This window comes from Heloderma suspectum, chromosome 6, assembly GCF_057233095.1.
Source record: "Heloderma suspectum isolate Gila_16-S chromosome 6, 16-S_ref, whole genome shotgun sequence".
Taxonomy (NCBI): domain Eukaryota; kingdom Metazoa; phylum Chordata; class Lepidosauria; order Squamata; family Helodermatidae; genus Heloderma; species Heloderma suspectum.
The window spans coordinates 121,767,629-121,782,410 of NC_139463.1; the positions used below are offsets into that span (position 1 = coordinate 121,767,629).

General features: G+C 45.2%; 3 protein-coding genes across 3 annotated transcripts in view; all 3 read right to left on the minus strand.

The window, feature by feature from the left end:
- The window catches only part of LOC146342936 (vomeronasal type-2 receptor 26-like), a 33,377-nt gene extending 32,851 nt beyond the window's left edge, over positions 1-526 (minus strand). Inside the window, exon 1 of the mRNA XM_084808084.1 lies at positions 408-526. Within this exon, the coding sequence (XP_084664210.1) occupies positions 408-526 (119 nt within the window). The remainder of the gene's footprint in view (positions 1-407) is intronic.
- A 4,801-nt stretch (positions 527-5,327) lies between these two features.
- Positions 5,328-6,227, minus strand: LOC146342937 (vomeronasal type-2 receptor 26-like). The gene has a single exon (XM_084808085.1). The coding sequence runs from the start codon at positions 6,225-6,227 to the stop codon at positions 5,328-5,330; it is 900 nt and encodes a 299-aa protein (XP_084664211.1).
- Positions 6,228-7,803: 1,576 nt separating this feature from the next.
- Positions 7,804-14,238, minus strand: LOC146342938 (extracellular calcium-sensing receptor-like). The gene is made up of 3 exons (XM_084808086.1): positions 13,438-14,238; positions 11,890-12,024; positions 7,804-7,938 (listed from the first exon to the last, which is right to left on the minus strand). The coding sequence occupies exons 1-3, from the start codon at positions 14,236-14,238 to the stop codon at positions 7,804-7,806; spliced, it is 1,071 nt and encodes a 356-aa protein (XP_084664212.1).
- Positions 14,239-14,782: the final 544 nt, after the last annotated feature.

Genomic DNA, 14,782 nt, shown 5'->3' on the forward strand with positions numbered 1-14,782 from the left:
AATGAATGTAACTAAATTCCCACATATCACCATCAACAGATTCAATAGGTACAGCTATTCTCAGCATGAAAAGGACCATGGGGGACCCGCCAGGCACGTATATATTACAGATAAGGACTCTACCCAAAGAGAGAGGGAGAGGAGAGCGATCACAAACTGAATTAAGCACTAACATGTTTGGATTCAAATCTGGACATTTAGGAGCCAAGGCCTGGAAGCTCACAGCCTGCACAGATGGATATGACATGTTTCTTCTGTTCACATTCCAAATTAGTTCGTGACAAGTTCCTTTTGTCCCAAAGGTGAAGAACACCGCACATTTTGAACAATTCTTACCAACTCCAAAGTGAAACAGAATTCTCACTCCTCTCTATTTTTGGGGAGAATTAACCAGGGCAGGACCTTGCCGTGTTGCTAGATCATTATTAGGTCTGCAACCTAAGCTGTGAGACACCGTTTTCAAGGAGTTCCAGGAGTCAATACCCCCTTTCTCCCTTTCTTGAAGGTGCTTCTCATCCATAACCATTCTTGATAACTTGAAGACAGGAGTAGAGAACTGGTGGTCCTCTAGATATGGTGGACCATATCCCTACATCCCTACACTGGACTATGCTGGCGGGAGCAGGTAGGAGTTGGAGCCCAAGAACCACTGGAAAGATATAGGTTCCTCACCATGGTGTCTGAATATCCTTCATCAAATTTGTGCAGCTGTACACTAAGCTAAATAAAAATAAACCCCATGCTATTGTCCCCAATTTCGCTTTAGATGTGATACCAGATCGCACTAAAAGGAAGAGATAATTGTCAATATTAAGATAACGTAAGGAGAGCCAGATGCAGTTTTCAAATTATGAAACCAGCATGACAGTAAATGGGAAAGCAATGTGTTATACTCTTTAAACCCTGCAAATTGTTGCACCACATACAAGCTGCATGCATCCATATATGGGGTAAAGAAAAACAACAACAACACTAATCCACCAAAAGACAAACTCTCATGATAGGAGAAGTAAGCCATGTTTTGTAAGCAGGGGAAAATACATATAAGTCTCAAAGGCTGAAAATGGTCATCCCTGGAAGGACATGGTTTATATTATTTCAGCATTCTATTGTGTAGAATACTTAGGGTTTATGGTCTGGGGTGATATTCGCATGATACAGGGAGGAGAAAAATATCTCCTTACATTATATAATCATAGAACTCTTGCAAAGGATGTTCCATCGTAGGGATGGACGAAAGTCCCTTACCTGATCCCGCAGCTTGCTTCGTGGTGGGGGGGAGGCGCTCCATCCCTCCCCCTGAAATTCTGGCCAGGGGGGGAGGTGCCCCGTCCCTCCAGCCGAAATTCTGGCCGGGGGGGAGAGCCCTGCCTCTCCGGCCGTGAAAATTCTTCTTCTGCCAGGACGCAAATGGCAGCGGCCATAGCCGCCACCATTTGCATCCCTGGCCTGCAGTCAGCCGTGATAGGCTACGTAAATGTTTATGTAGCCTATCATGGCTGACTTTGAAAAAAAAAAAAGCATGTATGCAAATTTGCATACGCGCTTTTTTTTTTTCCCCCAAAGTCAGCCGTGATAGGCTTTGTAAATCTTTACGTAGCGTATCACGTTTGTTGTTGTTGTTGTTGTTTTTACTTGAAAATGGCAGTGGCAGGCGGTTGGAAGACTGGCCGCCGCTGCCGCTGCAATGCCGCCGAACTGCCACCGGAAGCCGCCGCCGTGAGGGACATTTGCATGAGGTAAGTCCCATCCCGGGGGGGGGGGTGGCAGGAGGGTGGCGGATCGTTTCTCCACCAATTTTGGGGGGCCAAATGCATTGGCATTCGGCCTCCTGGAGATTCGTGGAGAAATTCTCTGACATCCCTAGTTCCATGTAAGAAAAATCATGTGAATATGATAAAACCTGGAAAACCATCCCACCAATGATGAGGTCCCCTGTCTGATACAACTCATGTGGAACAGGATCAGGATTAAGTGGTGGGCAATGGATTGTATCGATTTCCCACACCCAATGAAGAAGCAGAAGCAACAGCTGTGACACTGGTAGCCCACCATTCAAGTCGCAAAGCTTCTCTCTACATGCAAGCCCTCCTGCAGCCATCTCCTCCCTACACTTTGCTTACAGAGGCTACCTTGCCTGGGCACCTGATTTTGCCCATATACTTCTTTAACGAAGACCTACTCCAATTCTATCAAATGGCAGTGAGGTTATGAATGCGTGCCGTAGAAAGCCGACTGGGGTGCCAATGCCCTCAGATATCAAGCATGTAAAATAGAAGAGAGAAATGTCAGAGCTCAAAGTGACAGAGCCCTGCTGCCTCTTGCCCTGAATGGCACACGTGGAGGGGTTTATGTAACCACTTTCAGACTAGCTTCATAGTTGTTTCTTAGCCTTCTGAGAATTGACTGGAAATTTCCCAAGGGGAAGAAAACAAAAATTAAAGTGAGTTGGAGAATGACAGGAAAGAGCATTATTTATTCCTTGTTTCTGAGTGGCAATGTTGGCTGCAAACATGTTTTCCAGTTCTGATTACAGGTCTTCTGAGATCTAGGGATGGCGGTGAATTTTTCCACGAATCTCGGGGAGGCCGAATGCCAACGCATTCAGCCCCCCCAAATTGTTGGTGAAATTTTCCGCCCCACCACCCCCCCTGGGATGGGACTTACCTCCCGCGAATGTCCCTCTCAGCGGCGGGTCCCGGCGGCGTTTCGGCGGCTTTTCGGCAGGGGCGGGGGCGGGGGACGGTGTTCTGACCGGCTGCTGCCGCCATTACAAACTGAATGTAAAAAAAAACTAAAACCACCCGTGATAGGCTACGTAACGATTAACCTAGCCTATCATGGCTAGATTTCCAAAGTCAGCCATGATAGGCTACATAAATCGTTACGTAGCCTATCACGGGTGACTTTGAAAAAAAAAAGCACGTATGCAAATGGCGGCGCCCATGGGCACCACCATTTGCATTCCTTATTTGGGCCCTGGTAGTCTATGTAAAGATTTACGTAGACTACGGTGAAAATAAATGGCGCCGCCATTTGCGTACGCATTTTTTTCCTCAAAGTCACCCGTGATAGGCTACGTAATGATTTACATAGCCTATCACAGCTGACTTTGGAAATCTAGCCATGATAGGCTATGTTAATCATTACGTTCCTTATTTTGACAGGCCAGAGCCGTACACAGCTGGATTTCCAGCCACAGAGGGCTCTGGGAGGGGGGGGACCGCTTACGCAAATAGCGGCGGCTATGGCCTCTTTATGTAGCCTATCACGTCTTTTTTTTTTTTTTACAAGATTGCAAATGGTGGTGGCCGCAGCAGCTGGTCGGAAAACCAGCCGCCACCTCCGCAGTCGCCTCCACCTGGAAGATCCACCCCAGGTAAGTCTCGTCCCAGAGGGAATCTGCGGGGGGTGCAGTGGGGGGCAGGCCATTCCGCCACGGAGTTCGGGGGGCCAAATGCACTGGCATTCGGCCTCACCGAGATCCGTGGCGGAATTCTCTGACATCCCTAAACTGTGCTCAGGTAAGGAAGCCACGTTCAATACAAATATTACTCTTGTTGAACTCATTTGGTGATAAAGGTTATCTTCTCTTAGCCAGCTTCAACTGATAGCGACAATTACTGGGACCCCATGTCTCTTTTCGAGTGAACAGATAAATCTGCAACTTTGGTCTAGGGAGGACCAAATCAGCAAACCCTGAGCTCGCTGAATTTCTTCAAATTCCATCTTGAAGATCATTCCAACTTGAGCCCAAATCAGATTACGACTCCAGATCAGATTGCAACCTTCCCCGCTTCTTTTTCTATGAAAATCTGTGTGTACTTCCTTGTATGTATCCCTGCGTATTTTTTTTCAAAATGCACAGATCAAATGTGCACATTTTTGAAATGTACACATTCTTCTCTCCATGATTAAGCATAACTGTGCATATTTTTTTTATATGGAAACATTTTGAAATGTATGCATTTTTCAAATGTACATACGCTGTTCAAAACATTTTCTTGCAAAGTTGGAAATGCACAAAATTCAACCAGTGCTGGCGTCCAAATTTCTGTATGTTCCAGAAGGTCGAAACTGGATAAACTCCTGATAAAAAATGAACAGAAATGACTTCCCCATATGTCCCTACTAGGTCCACCACTCCACCACTGACAGCCATTCTGCTCCAAGGTAGTGGTGAGCTGCAACTAGCCAAAGCAAAGGATACCATGCCATGTCCATAATGTCTAAATAATGCTTCCATTTGGTGTATGGTTCATCGCAGCTCCAGTTTTCTGGCATTTAACCATGGAAAGTCATTCACAGAAGGTTTTACACTGTGAGGGGTTCTGTGAGGGGTTTAGTTTTATGTTATTGTAGTTTATGGAACATATAATGGGAAAGGGCATGGTGCAATATAGGGCTGATGGATTCCAAGATTAACAACTTTAACAAAATTAACGACATTATTTTATGACATATAGTGAAGCAGCAAACATCCAGGAAGTGCAAGTGCAGAGATGTCTTCAGTTATCAAAGCACCCAGCTTCCAGAGGAAGGCTGGAAGGCTGTGTGACTTCATCGAAGGATGACTCCAAGAGGAGAGGAAAACCAAGACATGTTGAGGGACATCAAGGCACCTGGGGGAGAATGGCAGTCTTCCTCCGAGAAAGGCTGCTGATGAGACAAGGCCCTTCCTGCCATTCGTCAGGATTCAGGACTGGGAAGTCTATCTTAGGGTGAGTGGCTGTGATAGACACCTCTGCTTCGGATCCAAACCGATTGCCCTGACACTGGAATCTGGAGCAGTGGAGTGAGGCACAGGATGGTGGCTTGAAATACTGCATGGAAATAGACAACTTGAACTGAAAACCACATCACTGAAATATAGTCAGTTGTACATAGTCATATGCTTTAATTTTTTATCATAAGTTTATTTTCACACACATTTCCATGAGACATCTGAGTGGTGAAAGTGGAGTAAATCAGCATATTTTTCGGTAGCCTTCAAATGTTTTCATGCCTGCAACCCGCTCTGAGGCCAAACATACATCTGAAGATTCATTTCCAAGTATATTCACTTGCAGTTGCTGTGCTGTTGTTGTTTGTTGTTGTTGTTGTCATTTTACCATGCATTTGTTTGGTGAAAGTGCTGCTCTCCCAGCTTAAATTAGATTACCTTTGTGGTTATATAGTGAGTCCCAAACTATCCACTAAGGAACAAGGACGTATGAGACCCAAAGGTGACTCATACAAGAGATGCATTATCTCAAGTCTGATGGACACCACAAAAGGAATACATAGAATAAGGAAAGTGATACTGTAATATGATTTATTTAAGTTCCTTAATTCTTTCTTCTTATTAAGTGCTCCCTGTTGTTCAGTTCTGGCCTTCTGACAATAATGTAGCATTTGGGGAACAAGATGCAGCCCAGTAACCCAGCACTGGAGGCTAAGATAGAGAAGATCTCCACGCTTACCAGGTATTTCCCCTTGGTGCTCAGGTAGATGGGAACAAAAGACAACCACACGCTGCAAAATATCAACATGCTGAAAGTGATAAACTTGGCTTCATTAAAAGCGTCTGGCAAATTCCTAGCCAAAAAGGCCACACTGAAAGTAATGATGGACAGAATTCCCATGTAGCCTAAGACGAGGTAAAACATAACGATAGAGCCTGAATTACATTGTGAAATGATTTCCTCCGTCAGGGAGTGCAAGTCAAAATCTGGGAATGGGGGAGAGGTTCCGAGCCACAGGGCACAAATGCCAGCTTGAATGAGGGAGCCAGAAAGGACAATGGCGGTGGCCAGTCTTTTCCTCACCCAGACCCTCATTTGAGACCCTGGTTTGGTGGCCATGAAAGCTAGAACCACAGTGATGGTTTTGGCCAATACACAAGAAACGGCCGCTGAGAAGACAAAACAAAAAATGGGTTGTTGAAGAAGGCAGGTCATCCTTCTCGGTTGTCCAAGAAACATCAACGATGAGAGGAAGCAGAGCAGGAGGGAGATGAGGAGAGCGTAGGTGAGGTCTCGGTTGTTGGCTTTGACAATTGGTGTATCTCTGTTCTTAATGAAGGTTCCAAGCACTGACACAGTGATCAGGGAGAAAGAAACAGCAAGTGAAGCTAAACCCTTCCCTAAGGGTTCTTCATAACTCAGAAAGGTTATAGTCTTCGGGATGCATTTGTCCTGGTCCTTGCTTGGATATTGATCCTCGTGGCATTTCAAACAGTCATCCATGTCTAGAAAGAAAGAAAGAAAGAAAGAAAGAAAGAAAGAAAGAAAGAGAAGATGGGCCATCACAAATGCAAGTCAAATGTTTACTGGGGTTGAAATCCGTGACTGAGTTCAGCAGAGAAATAGAAAGAGAGAGCGAGAGAGAGCTACACACCCTGCGAATTTGTTATCCCTACATGGGAGAAACTGTTGGAGAATTTCTCCTCCCTCTAGAGAAATTCAGCAAAATGGTCTCCCCAATTTCTCTGCTCACAAAAATGGTGGAGAATTTTGAGAGGCTGTTTGCACACTATTTCTTCAAGTTACAGATGGTTTCCTGAGATCATTCTGAAAACTTCTCCCATTTCTTAATCTTTCTGCTGTTTCAAAATGTCAAGGAAGCATTTGCATTCAGCTCACAAGATGCTAGTTCAAAAATACTAAATATTAGTCTTGGAAAAAGCAACACTATGTTCACTCAAGCAGAGTTGTGTTTTGCCATTCCATCTCCACAGCCTTAATTTCCAGGAATTGTAATCATGTGTTTGAAAATGGCCAATATCACTACCTCTGCACAATTGCATGTTGCTTTTGGGAATGGTACATCATCACCCAAGGAATTTTATTCATTCATTCATTCATTCATTTATTCATGTATTTATATATTCTTGGCCGCAGAAGCCCTCCAAGGACAATGTAGACCCATAAAACACCTAAAACTAGTATTGTATTAAGAGCAATAAAAATACAATAAAAACAATAAAAAACAGCAAAAATGAACAACCAGCAACAAAAACTGGAACAGAAAGCCCCTTAACACCAATCAAAAATGTTATGTATACAGTACACAGCAAATTTCTGGTTGATGGTCAGCAAGAAACATCAGAATAGTCCCTGGGATTGGAAGGGGGGAGAGGAGTGTATAGAATCAAGTGGTTCTAGTTCAAACTGTCAGGAATGAATAGCAGACCAGAGCATAGAAATGCGTGAACAGGAAATTTCCCCCAAAGACTGGAACCCGACTGGGTCTGGTGCATGGGGTTCAGGAAGCCAGGAGACTCCCCTGCGCTCGGCCTCCTGGACTCTGCTCACCAAGCCATGTGGCACCATTGGAACTAGCCACCAAGTTCCCCAGGGGTCAGCATCACCTTGGATCAGCATGCCCCATGCCACGAGCCACCAAAATGGCAGTTAGACCTCCACCTTCCCTTGCACCGAAGGAGGACATGAGTATTGGACAGCCGGTGGGGACAGTTTCTCCTATGGCCCCACTTGCACCGCTGCTTCCTTCTGGCCATCCCATCTTGGCTCCCAAGATGGCAACATTGCTGGTGTGGCAGAAGGACCACAAAGGCCTTCCCCCCCCTCCTCCTCCTCTCCCCATCCAGGCAACTGTGGTGGTTGTGGCACTAGCAGGGAGCAGGGAGCAGGACTGACAAGACCCATCAGCTCAAATGTGTCATTCCTCTGCCTGTCCTCTTTTCAAGCCACCAATTTAATGCAGTATGGGGGCATTGTTTTGGGTAAGTCTGTTGTTGAGGCAATGGCCTTTTATGGCCACAATTGTGCACAATAATAGAGGTATGAAAAATAGGAGCCCTCATCTTGTGTTAAAATGGAGGCTGCAAAGGAGGATGGGGGGAGGGAGGGCTCCCACGAGCCAGGCCTGGATGCCAGTGGAATGGTCACCATCCAAGCACTCCTGGGCAGGTGGCAGCTGCAGCAGCTGGAACACCTGTCAAAGGCAGATGCAATGGCATCTGTCCATCCCTAAAACTGCATAAGGACTGGGGAGGAGTTCAGCTCACTCCTAGCATTTCCTAATAATGCTGCTGCTCATCTGAATTATTAGTAAAAGTAGTAGAATCATGGATTATGGTAAAGCATTTTTAATATTTTGATCTTTGCTTTAACAAACTATTTAAATTTCAATTTTCCCCCTTTTCTTCATTATACTTTGAACTGAACTGAAAGGTGAAAAGTTATTTTTTTAAAAGTTAGTCAACAAAATGCGCGTGTTCACAGCGTTCACATCACTTCAACATTTTTATCAATGACTTGGATGAGGAGGTGCAGGGAATGCTTATCAGATTTGCAGATGACACAACATTGGGTGGGATAGCTCATACTCTGGAAGACAGAAACAGAATTCAAAGTGATCTTGATAGGCTGGAGTGCCAGGCAGAAAACACTAGAATGAAATTTAATAGAGGTAGATGCCAAGTTCTGCACCTAGGAAAAAGAAACCAAGCTCACAGTTACAAGATGGGGGATACTTGGCTCAACAACACGACAAGTGAGAAGGATCTTGGAATTGTTGTCAAACGCAAGCGGAATATGAGCCAACAATGTGATGCAGCTGTAAAAAAGGCATATTCTATTTACGGTTGTACTAATAGAAGTATAGCTTCCAAATTCCGTGAAGTACTAGTTCCTCTCTCCTCAGCACTGGTTAGACCTCATCTTGAGTACTGTGTCCAGTTCTGGGCACCACACTTGAAGAAGGATGCAGACAAACTGGAGAGGGTTCAGAGGAGAGCAACAAAGATGATCAGGGGCCTGGAAACAAAGCCCTGTGAGGACAGACTGAAAGAAGTGGGCATCTTTTATTCTGGCTAACCTCAGGGGAAACTTTCTGACAGTTAAAGCAATAAAATAATAGAACCAATTACGTTGGAAGGTGGTGGGCTCTCCCACACTGGAGACATTCAAGGCGAGGCTGGACAGCCATCTGTCAGGGATGCTTTGACTTGGATTCCTGCATTGAGCAAGGGGTTGGACTTAATGGTCTTGAAGGCCCCTTCCAATGCTACTATTCTATGATTCTATGAACTTGCATTGCACTTATTTTTCTACAGTACTGGGAAGATTGGGTTTTGCTAGGGATGTTCACTGAGCACAGGATACAGATTGGATATTTGGAAAACAGCACAATTCCCTTCAGACTAATTTAGAGGCCACCTGAATCATAAGCAGGGGCAAACCTGAAATGCAATTTGGAAATCTGAGGGTTTGTGCCTCCCATTGAGTGTAACTGGAAATCAGCAAAATGTTATAATTTTTTGTTAGTCAGAATTGGATGAAATCTACAGATAAAGTGGTCCTGTATGAGGGGATGAAGCCTCGCTAATTTCAGGCAAATTGGACTGCTTCACAGAAGCCTCACTTAAATCTTTCTGAATCAGGCTAATACTATTCGGGATTCATCCAACTCTGATGCACCCCACAGCTGTTTATATACTCTCAGAGTCTCATGGCACATGTTGAGATGAGGAGGCTGCATACAACTTCCTCCAGAATTGGCACAGGATGGTGGACATCAGTGCAATCTGTTACAGCCATACCAGAACCAGTAGTGAAAAGCATCTGCTCTGTACCACAGGTCTTGGAGACTTTCCAGTAGGGATGTATGAAAATCACTTACCTTTTCGCGGATTATGTTTATGGTTGGGGGGGAGGCATTCTGTCCCTCCCCCCAGAATCCTCGCCAGGGGGGGAGGCGCTCCGTTCCTCCCCCCAAAAAAAATCCTGGCAGGTCGGCTCCGCTCCGCAGGGATTCTGCGGAGCCGCCGGCCGGCCAAGCCAGCAGCCGGACATCCGGCCGCTGACTAGCAGGGATGGAAATGGCGGCAGCCGTAGCCGCCGCCATTTGCTTCCCTGCAGTCAGCCATGATAGGCTACGTAAATGTTTACTTAGTCTATCACGGTTGACTTAAAAAACAACAACAACAACACGCGTACGCAAATGGCGGCGGCCACCGCTGCCGCCATTTGCGTTCTTTATTTTGGCACGTCTTAGTCTACATAAACATTTATGTAGACTAAGACGGCAAAAATAAGGGGAACGCAAATTGCGTAGAGTCTACGCGATTTGCGTTCCCCTTATTTTCACCATCTTAGTCCACATAAATGTTTATGTAGACTAAGACGTGCCAAAATAAGGAACGCAAATGGCGGTGGCCATGGCCACCGCCATTTGCGTACGCGCGTTGTTGTTTTTTTAAGTCAGCCGTGATAGGCTACGTAAACATTTGTGTAGCCTATCACTGTGTTTTTTGAAAATCTAGCTGTGATAGGCTACGTAAATCTTTACGTAGCCTATCACGTTTTTTTGTTTTTTTTACCTGGAAATGGCGGCGGCGGCAGCCAGTCGGAGGACCGGCCGCCGCCGCACTGCTGCACCACCGCTGGAGCCACCACCAGAGCCGCCGCTGCCACCAGGAAGATCCGCCCAAAGTAAGTCCCGTCCTGGGGGGGGCATTCTGCTACCGATTTCGGGGGGGCCGAATGTGCCAGCATTCGGCCTCCCCGAGATCTGTGGCGGAACTTTCGTACATGCCTACTTTCCAGGTGCTATAGACACTTGAAAGAAAGCCAAGGAAGAGCAATATTGTGACTCATTGACTAACCCTCATAATGGGAGTACTATGCGGTCTTCTCCATTTCCCATTTCTCTTCTCTGTGATGGTCTGGGGCACCCCTCCATGCACCTCACTGGAGTGCTTATCCCGTTGTGACTCGCATCACATCACCTACCTGTTTGGTTTGAAATCTTCCCATCTGGACACGGACGACAATCATAGCAGCAAAATTTCTCTCCTTCCCTCTTTGTCTTCTGAGAACCAGGTTGGCAGGAGTCACTACAGACAGAAAGGGGGAGGACCTATCCATAAGGATGAAAAGTGTTCAGGACAGGAGAATTAGAAAACAACAACAAAGACAAACTTAATGAACATGAGCTGATGCAGAAATAAATATGTGAGAGAGCTTCATCTATTGGGCTGTATGGAAAATAAAGGAATGGATGAATGAATGAATGAATGAATGAATGAAATAAACAAACAAAAAGGATTTGGTAATTTGACATGGAAGAATGTTGATTGTGGTGCACAAAAAAATCTCCACATGGGGAATATTAATTTTGTACCCTTTCAGGTGGGTGGGGAATATTTGGTGGTACAGAAAAGGGAAGGCTGACTCTGCTGAGTGACTCATCCCATGGAAGCAGTGATGGCCTACCGGTGGACCACTGTCCAGGTGTGGCCAACACAGGTGCATTATTTTTTTCTGTGTTCCTCTGGGTTGCTCTCTGCCCAACTAAAGTTTCATCAAGGCGTATCAAATTTCTAACATGGTTGACAACTGATGTATTTCTTTAAAGCATTGCTTCATCGCCTTTCAGGGCAGAAGCCAACCAAGGTGGCTTACAACAATAATGTACAAAAAATGTTGGAGAGTGGGGTGAGCAGTACACCCAAAGAATCACTGCCCTTTCTCAGGTGCTCAACACCAGGTACAGGGTCTCAAAACTGGCTGAGTGTTGGATGGGTGTCTGGCAAGGGGGATAGAATCCCTGTAGACCAAGGCTGCCCCCCTCCCCACCACTTTAAATGAGCTTGCTGCTGCTCAAGAAAGCCTACTGAATACATTTGGGAGAGACTGACTCCTCCCCATTCATCCAACCAGGCTTAGGGAATGCAGGGCAGGTCGGCATGTTTTACAGCTATACGCTGAGAAACTAAACATATCTTTCTAATTATTTTAACGTGTTAAGAGGAATTCAGACATCCGGGATATTAATATTACATTTCTCAGGTTTCTTAATACTCTACATAGCTCTGTCTACATTTGGGAACCTAATTGTCCCGAACAGGGTTCTTTTTGGCAGATCATTTCCAACTTTCACCTTGAGAAAGGACTTGTTTGGAAATGTAACCAAGTTCATTATGTCAAATCCACCTCCCATTGCCCTGTTGTCATTCAAAGACACTGTGTCTCCAGCAGAGTTGTTAAATGAAATGTCTTGAAGGAAACGGTGAAGCTAGTTGAAAGAGAAAAAGCAAAACACAGAGGAAGAAAATATCCTGAAATCAACATGACAAAACTGAATCCAAACATCTGTCTTTGTGACTTGAGAAGCAGATCCTGGCTTAGTCGCACATAAACTAGACTGAGAACAAATGGAGGAGATAGGCACGACTAACTCAAGTCCCACTGATTTCAGTTGGTATATTCTAAGAATGATTATGACTGGATTCCACCAATTATTTGATGCAGTTCCATTTAACAAATTTCAAGTCTGAAAATGGAATGGATCTTCAGTGACAGAGTGTTGAAATCATAACGCTTACCATTGTGTTGTTTGAAGGACAGGGTAATGTGAATCCATAAATCTTTGAGAATGAATAATTTCTGAGAGACCATTCAGCAAGGTTTTAGTGGAAGGGATAGTTCGATCTTTTCTAAATTTGGGCCAATCTTAAGGATGGACGAAAGTCCCTTACCTGGTCCCGCAGCTGTTTTCGGTGGGGGGGGAGGCGCTCCTGTTCTCCACCTGAAATTCTTGGCCGGGGGGAGGTGTCCCACCCCTCCCCACCGAAATTCAGGCTGGGGGGGAGCTCCTCGCCTCTCTGGCCATGAAAGAAAAAAGTTATGTATATATATAAAAAAAAGTGATAGGCTACGTAACGATTTATGTAGCCTATCACGGCTAGATTTTCAAAGTCAGCCATGATAGGCTACGTAAATCTTTACATAGGCTATCATGGGTGACTTTGAGGGGGAAAAAAGCACATACGCAAATGGCGGCGCCCATGAGCGCCGCCATTTGCATTCCTTATTTGGGCACGGGTAGTCTACGTAAAGATTTACGTAGACTACGGCGAAAATAAGGGCAATGCAAATAGTGTTGCCCTTATTTTCGCCGTAGTCTACGTAAATCTTTACGTAGACTTCCCATGCCTAAATAAGGAATGCAAGTGGTGGTGCCCATGGGAGCCGCCATTTGCGTATGCACTTTTTTTCCCCCAAAGTCACCCGTGATAGGCCACGTAATGATTTACATAGCCTACCACAGCTGACTTTGAAAATCTAGCCGTGATAGGCTACGTAAATCATTACGTAGCCTATCACTTTTTTTTTTTTTTTACTTTCCTGGGAAATGGCAGCGGTGGCGGCCGGTCGGAAGACCAGCTGCCGCCGCTGCCGCCACCGAAACGCTGCCGCCGCCACCGAAACACCGCCGAAACGCCGCCGGGACCTGCCACCGAGAGGGACATGCACACGAGGTAAGTCCCATCCCGGGGGGGCAGGGGGGTGTCGGAGAATTTCCCCACCAATTTCGGGGGGCCGAATGCATTGGCATTCGGCCTCCTGGAGATTTGTGGAGAAATTCTCCGACATCCCTAGTCAGTCTACTCATTCATGTATGGGCATTTCATTGTGTAGATGTTACCTGCCAAGCCTGGAGATCTCGAAGTTCACCTGTTTTGCCACCCACCACTTTTCTGTACTTGGATCTAGAGAAGGAGAAGGCATGCAAAGCATGTGCCACAGCATAGACAGCATTATAAACACTGTAGCTGTGGCCGGTCATAGGCATTTCAAAGAAAGGCCCATGAAGGCTCTCCAGTCTCTCCTCCCCAGTACATGTTCCGGAGACTTGGTATCGCATAGTGGGATCTGGAACTGAACAGTCAAATGCTTGCTCCCAGAACTCCTTGAGGAAATCATCTGCTTCTGTCCAGTCAGGTGTTAGGATCTGAAGGAATTTCTGGAACCCTAGAAGTTCATTGGTGTGAATCATGAAGGAAATGGCACCTTGGAACATTTCGAAATCTGCGTCCCGTCCCATGCTTGTTAAGACAAAATCAATCTGTGCTGTTGTAATCCACACCTTTCCAACAAATGTCATTTCCTCATATCCTGGACCACCCAGACCTATTAAGTACTTCAACCACATGATGGTGAAAGTTTTACCATGGATGACAAATATTCTGGATTTACTATGTTTGAAAAATGGATTAATATGACGGGCTATATGATTCAATTCATTGTCGGGACGAAGATTTCCTTGGTTTGGGATTCGTACTGTGAAGGATGAACAGATTCCAGATTGAGAAAGCCATGGCTCCATGGCCTTCAAGAACTGTTCTCCGCTATCATCATCCACCACAAAGAGCCCAACCCATGTCCATCCAAAATGCTTGAGCAACATGATAATCCCCATATACTGGTGTTCTTCATTTGGGACCATGCGGTAAAAGGAGGGGAACTGCATAAGCTCACTCTCTGCTGGGGCAAAGGAGCCATACGTGAGCTGAAAGAAAACAAAACAGAGAAACAATTGCAAAAGAAATTTCAATAAAAAATATAAAGTTTAATAAATGTGCATATATAGGTTATGAAATGTAGACACTGAGAAAATAATTCAGATAGAATTGCATATCCAGCCACGGGAACCAGTACCAACATCAAAACAAGTTTGTTTTTCCACAATATTGATTTGCCCATACCCAAGGTTCTCATAATAATAATACCACATTTATAGCCAGACCTTATTGCCTGAACAATAACTGTTCTGGCAAACACACAATGTTAATATTGCATCAGTCCTGCTCCAATCAGTATTGGGTGTTGCAAGCATCTGGAATTTCTTTCAAGGTCCTGTCACTTGACCACCAGGTTTTCCTACTTCCCAGCTACAGCGATTGCTTTCATTGGCAGATGCTGATTTGCTTGCCACACTTCCACGTATCACCACTTCTCTGAAAATTAACAGCTGTTTTTCAGTTATTTTT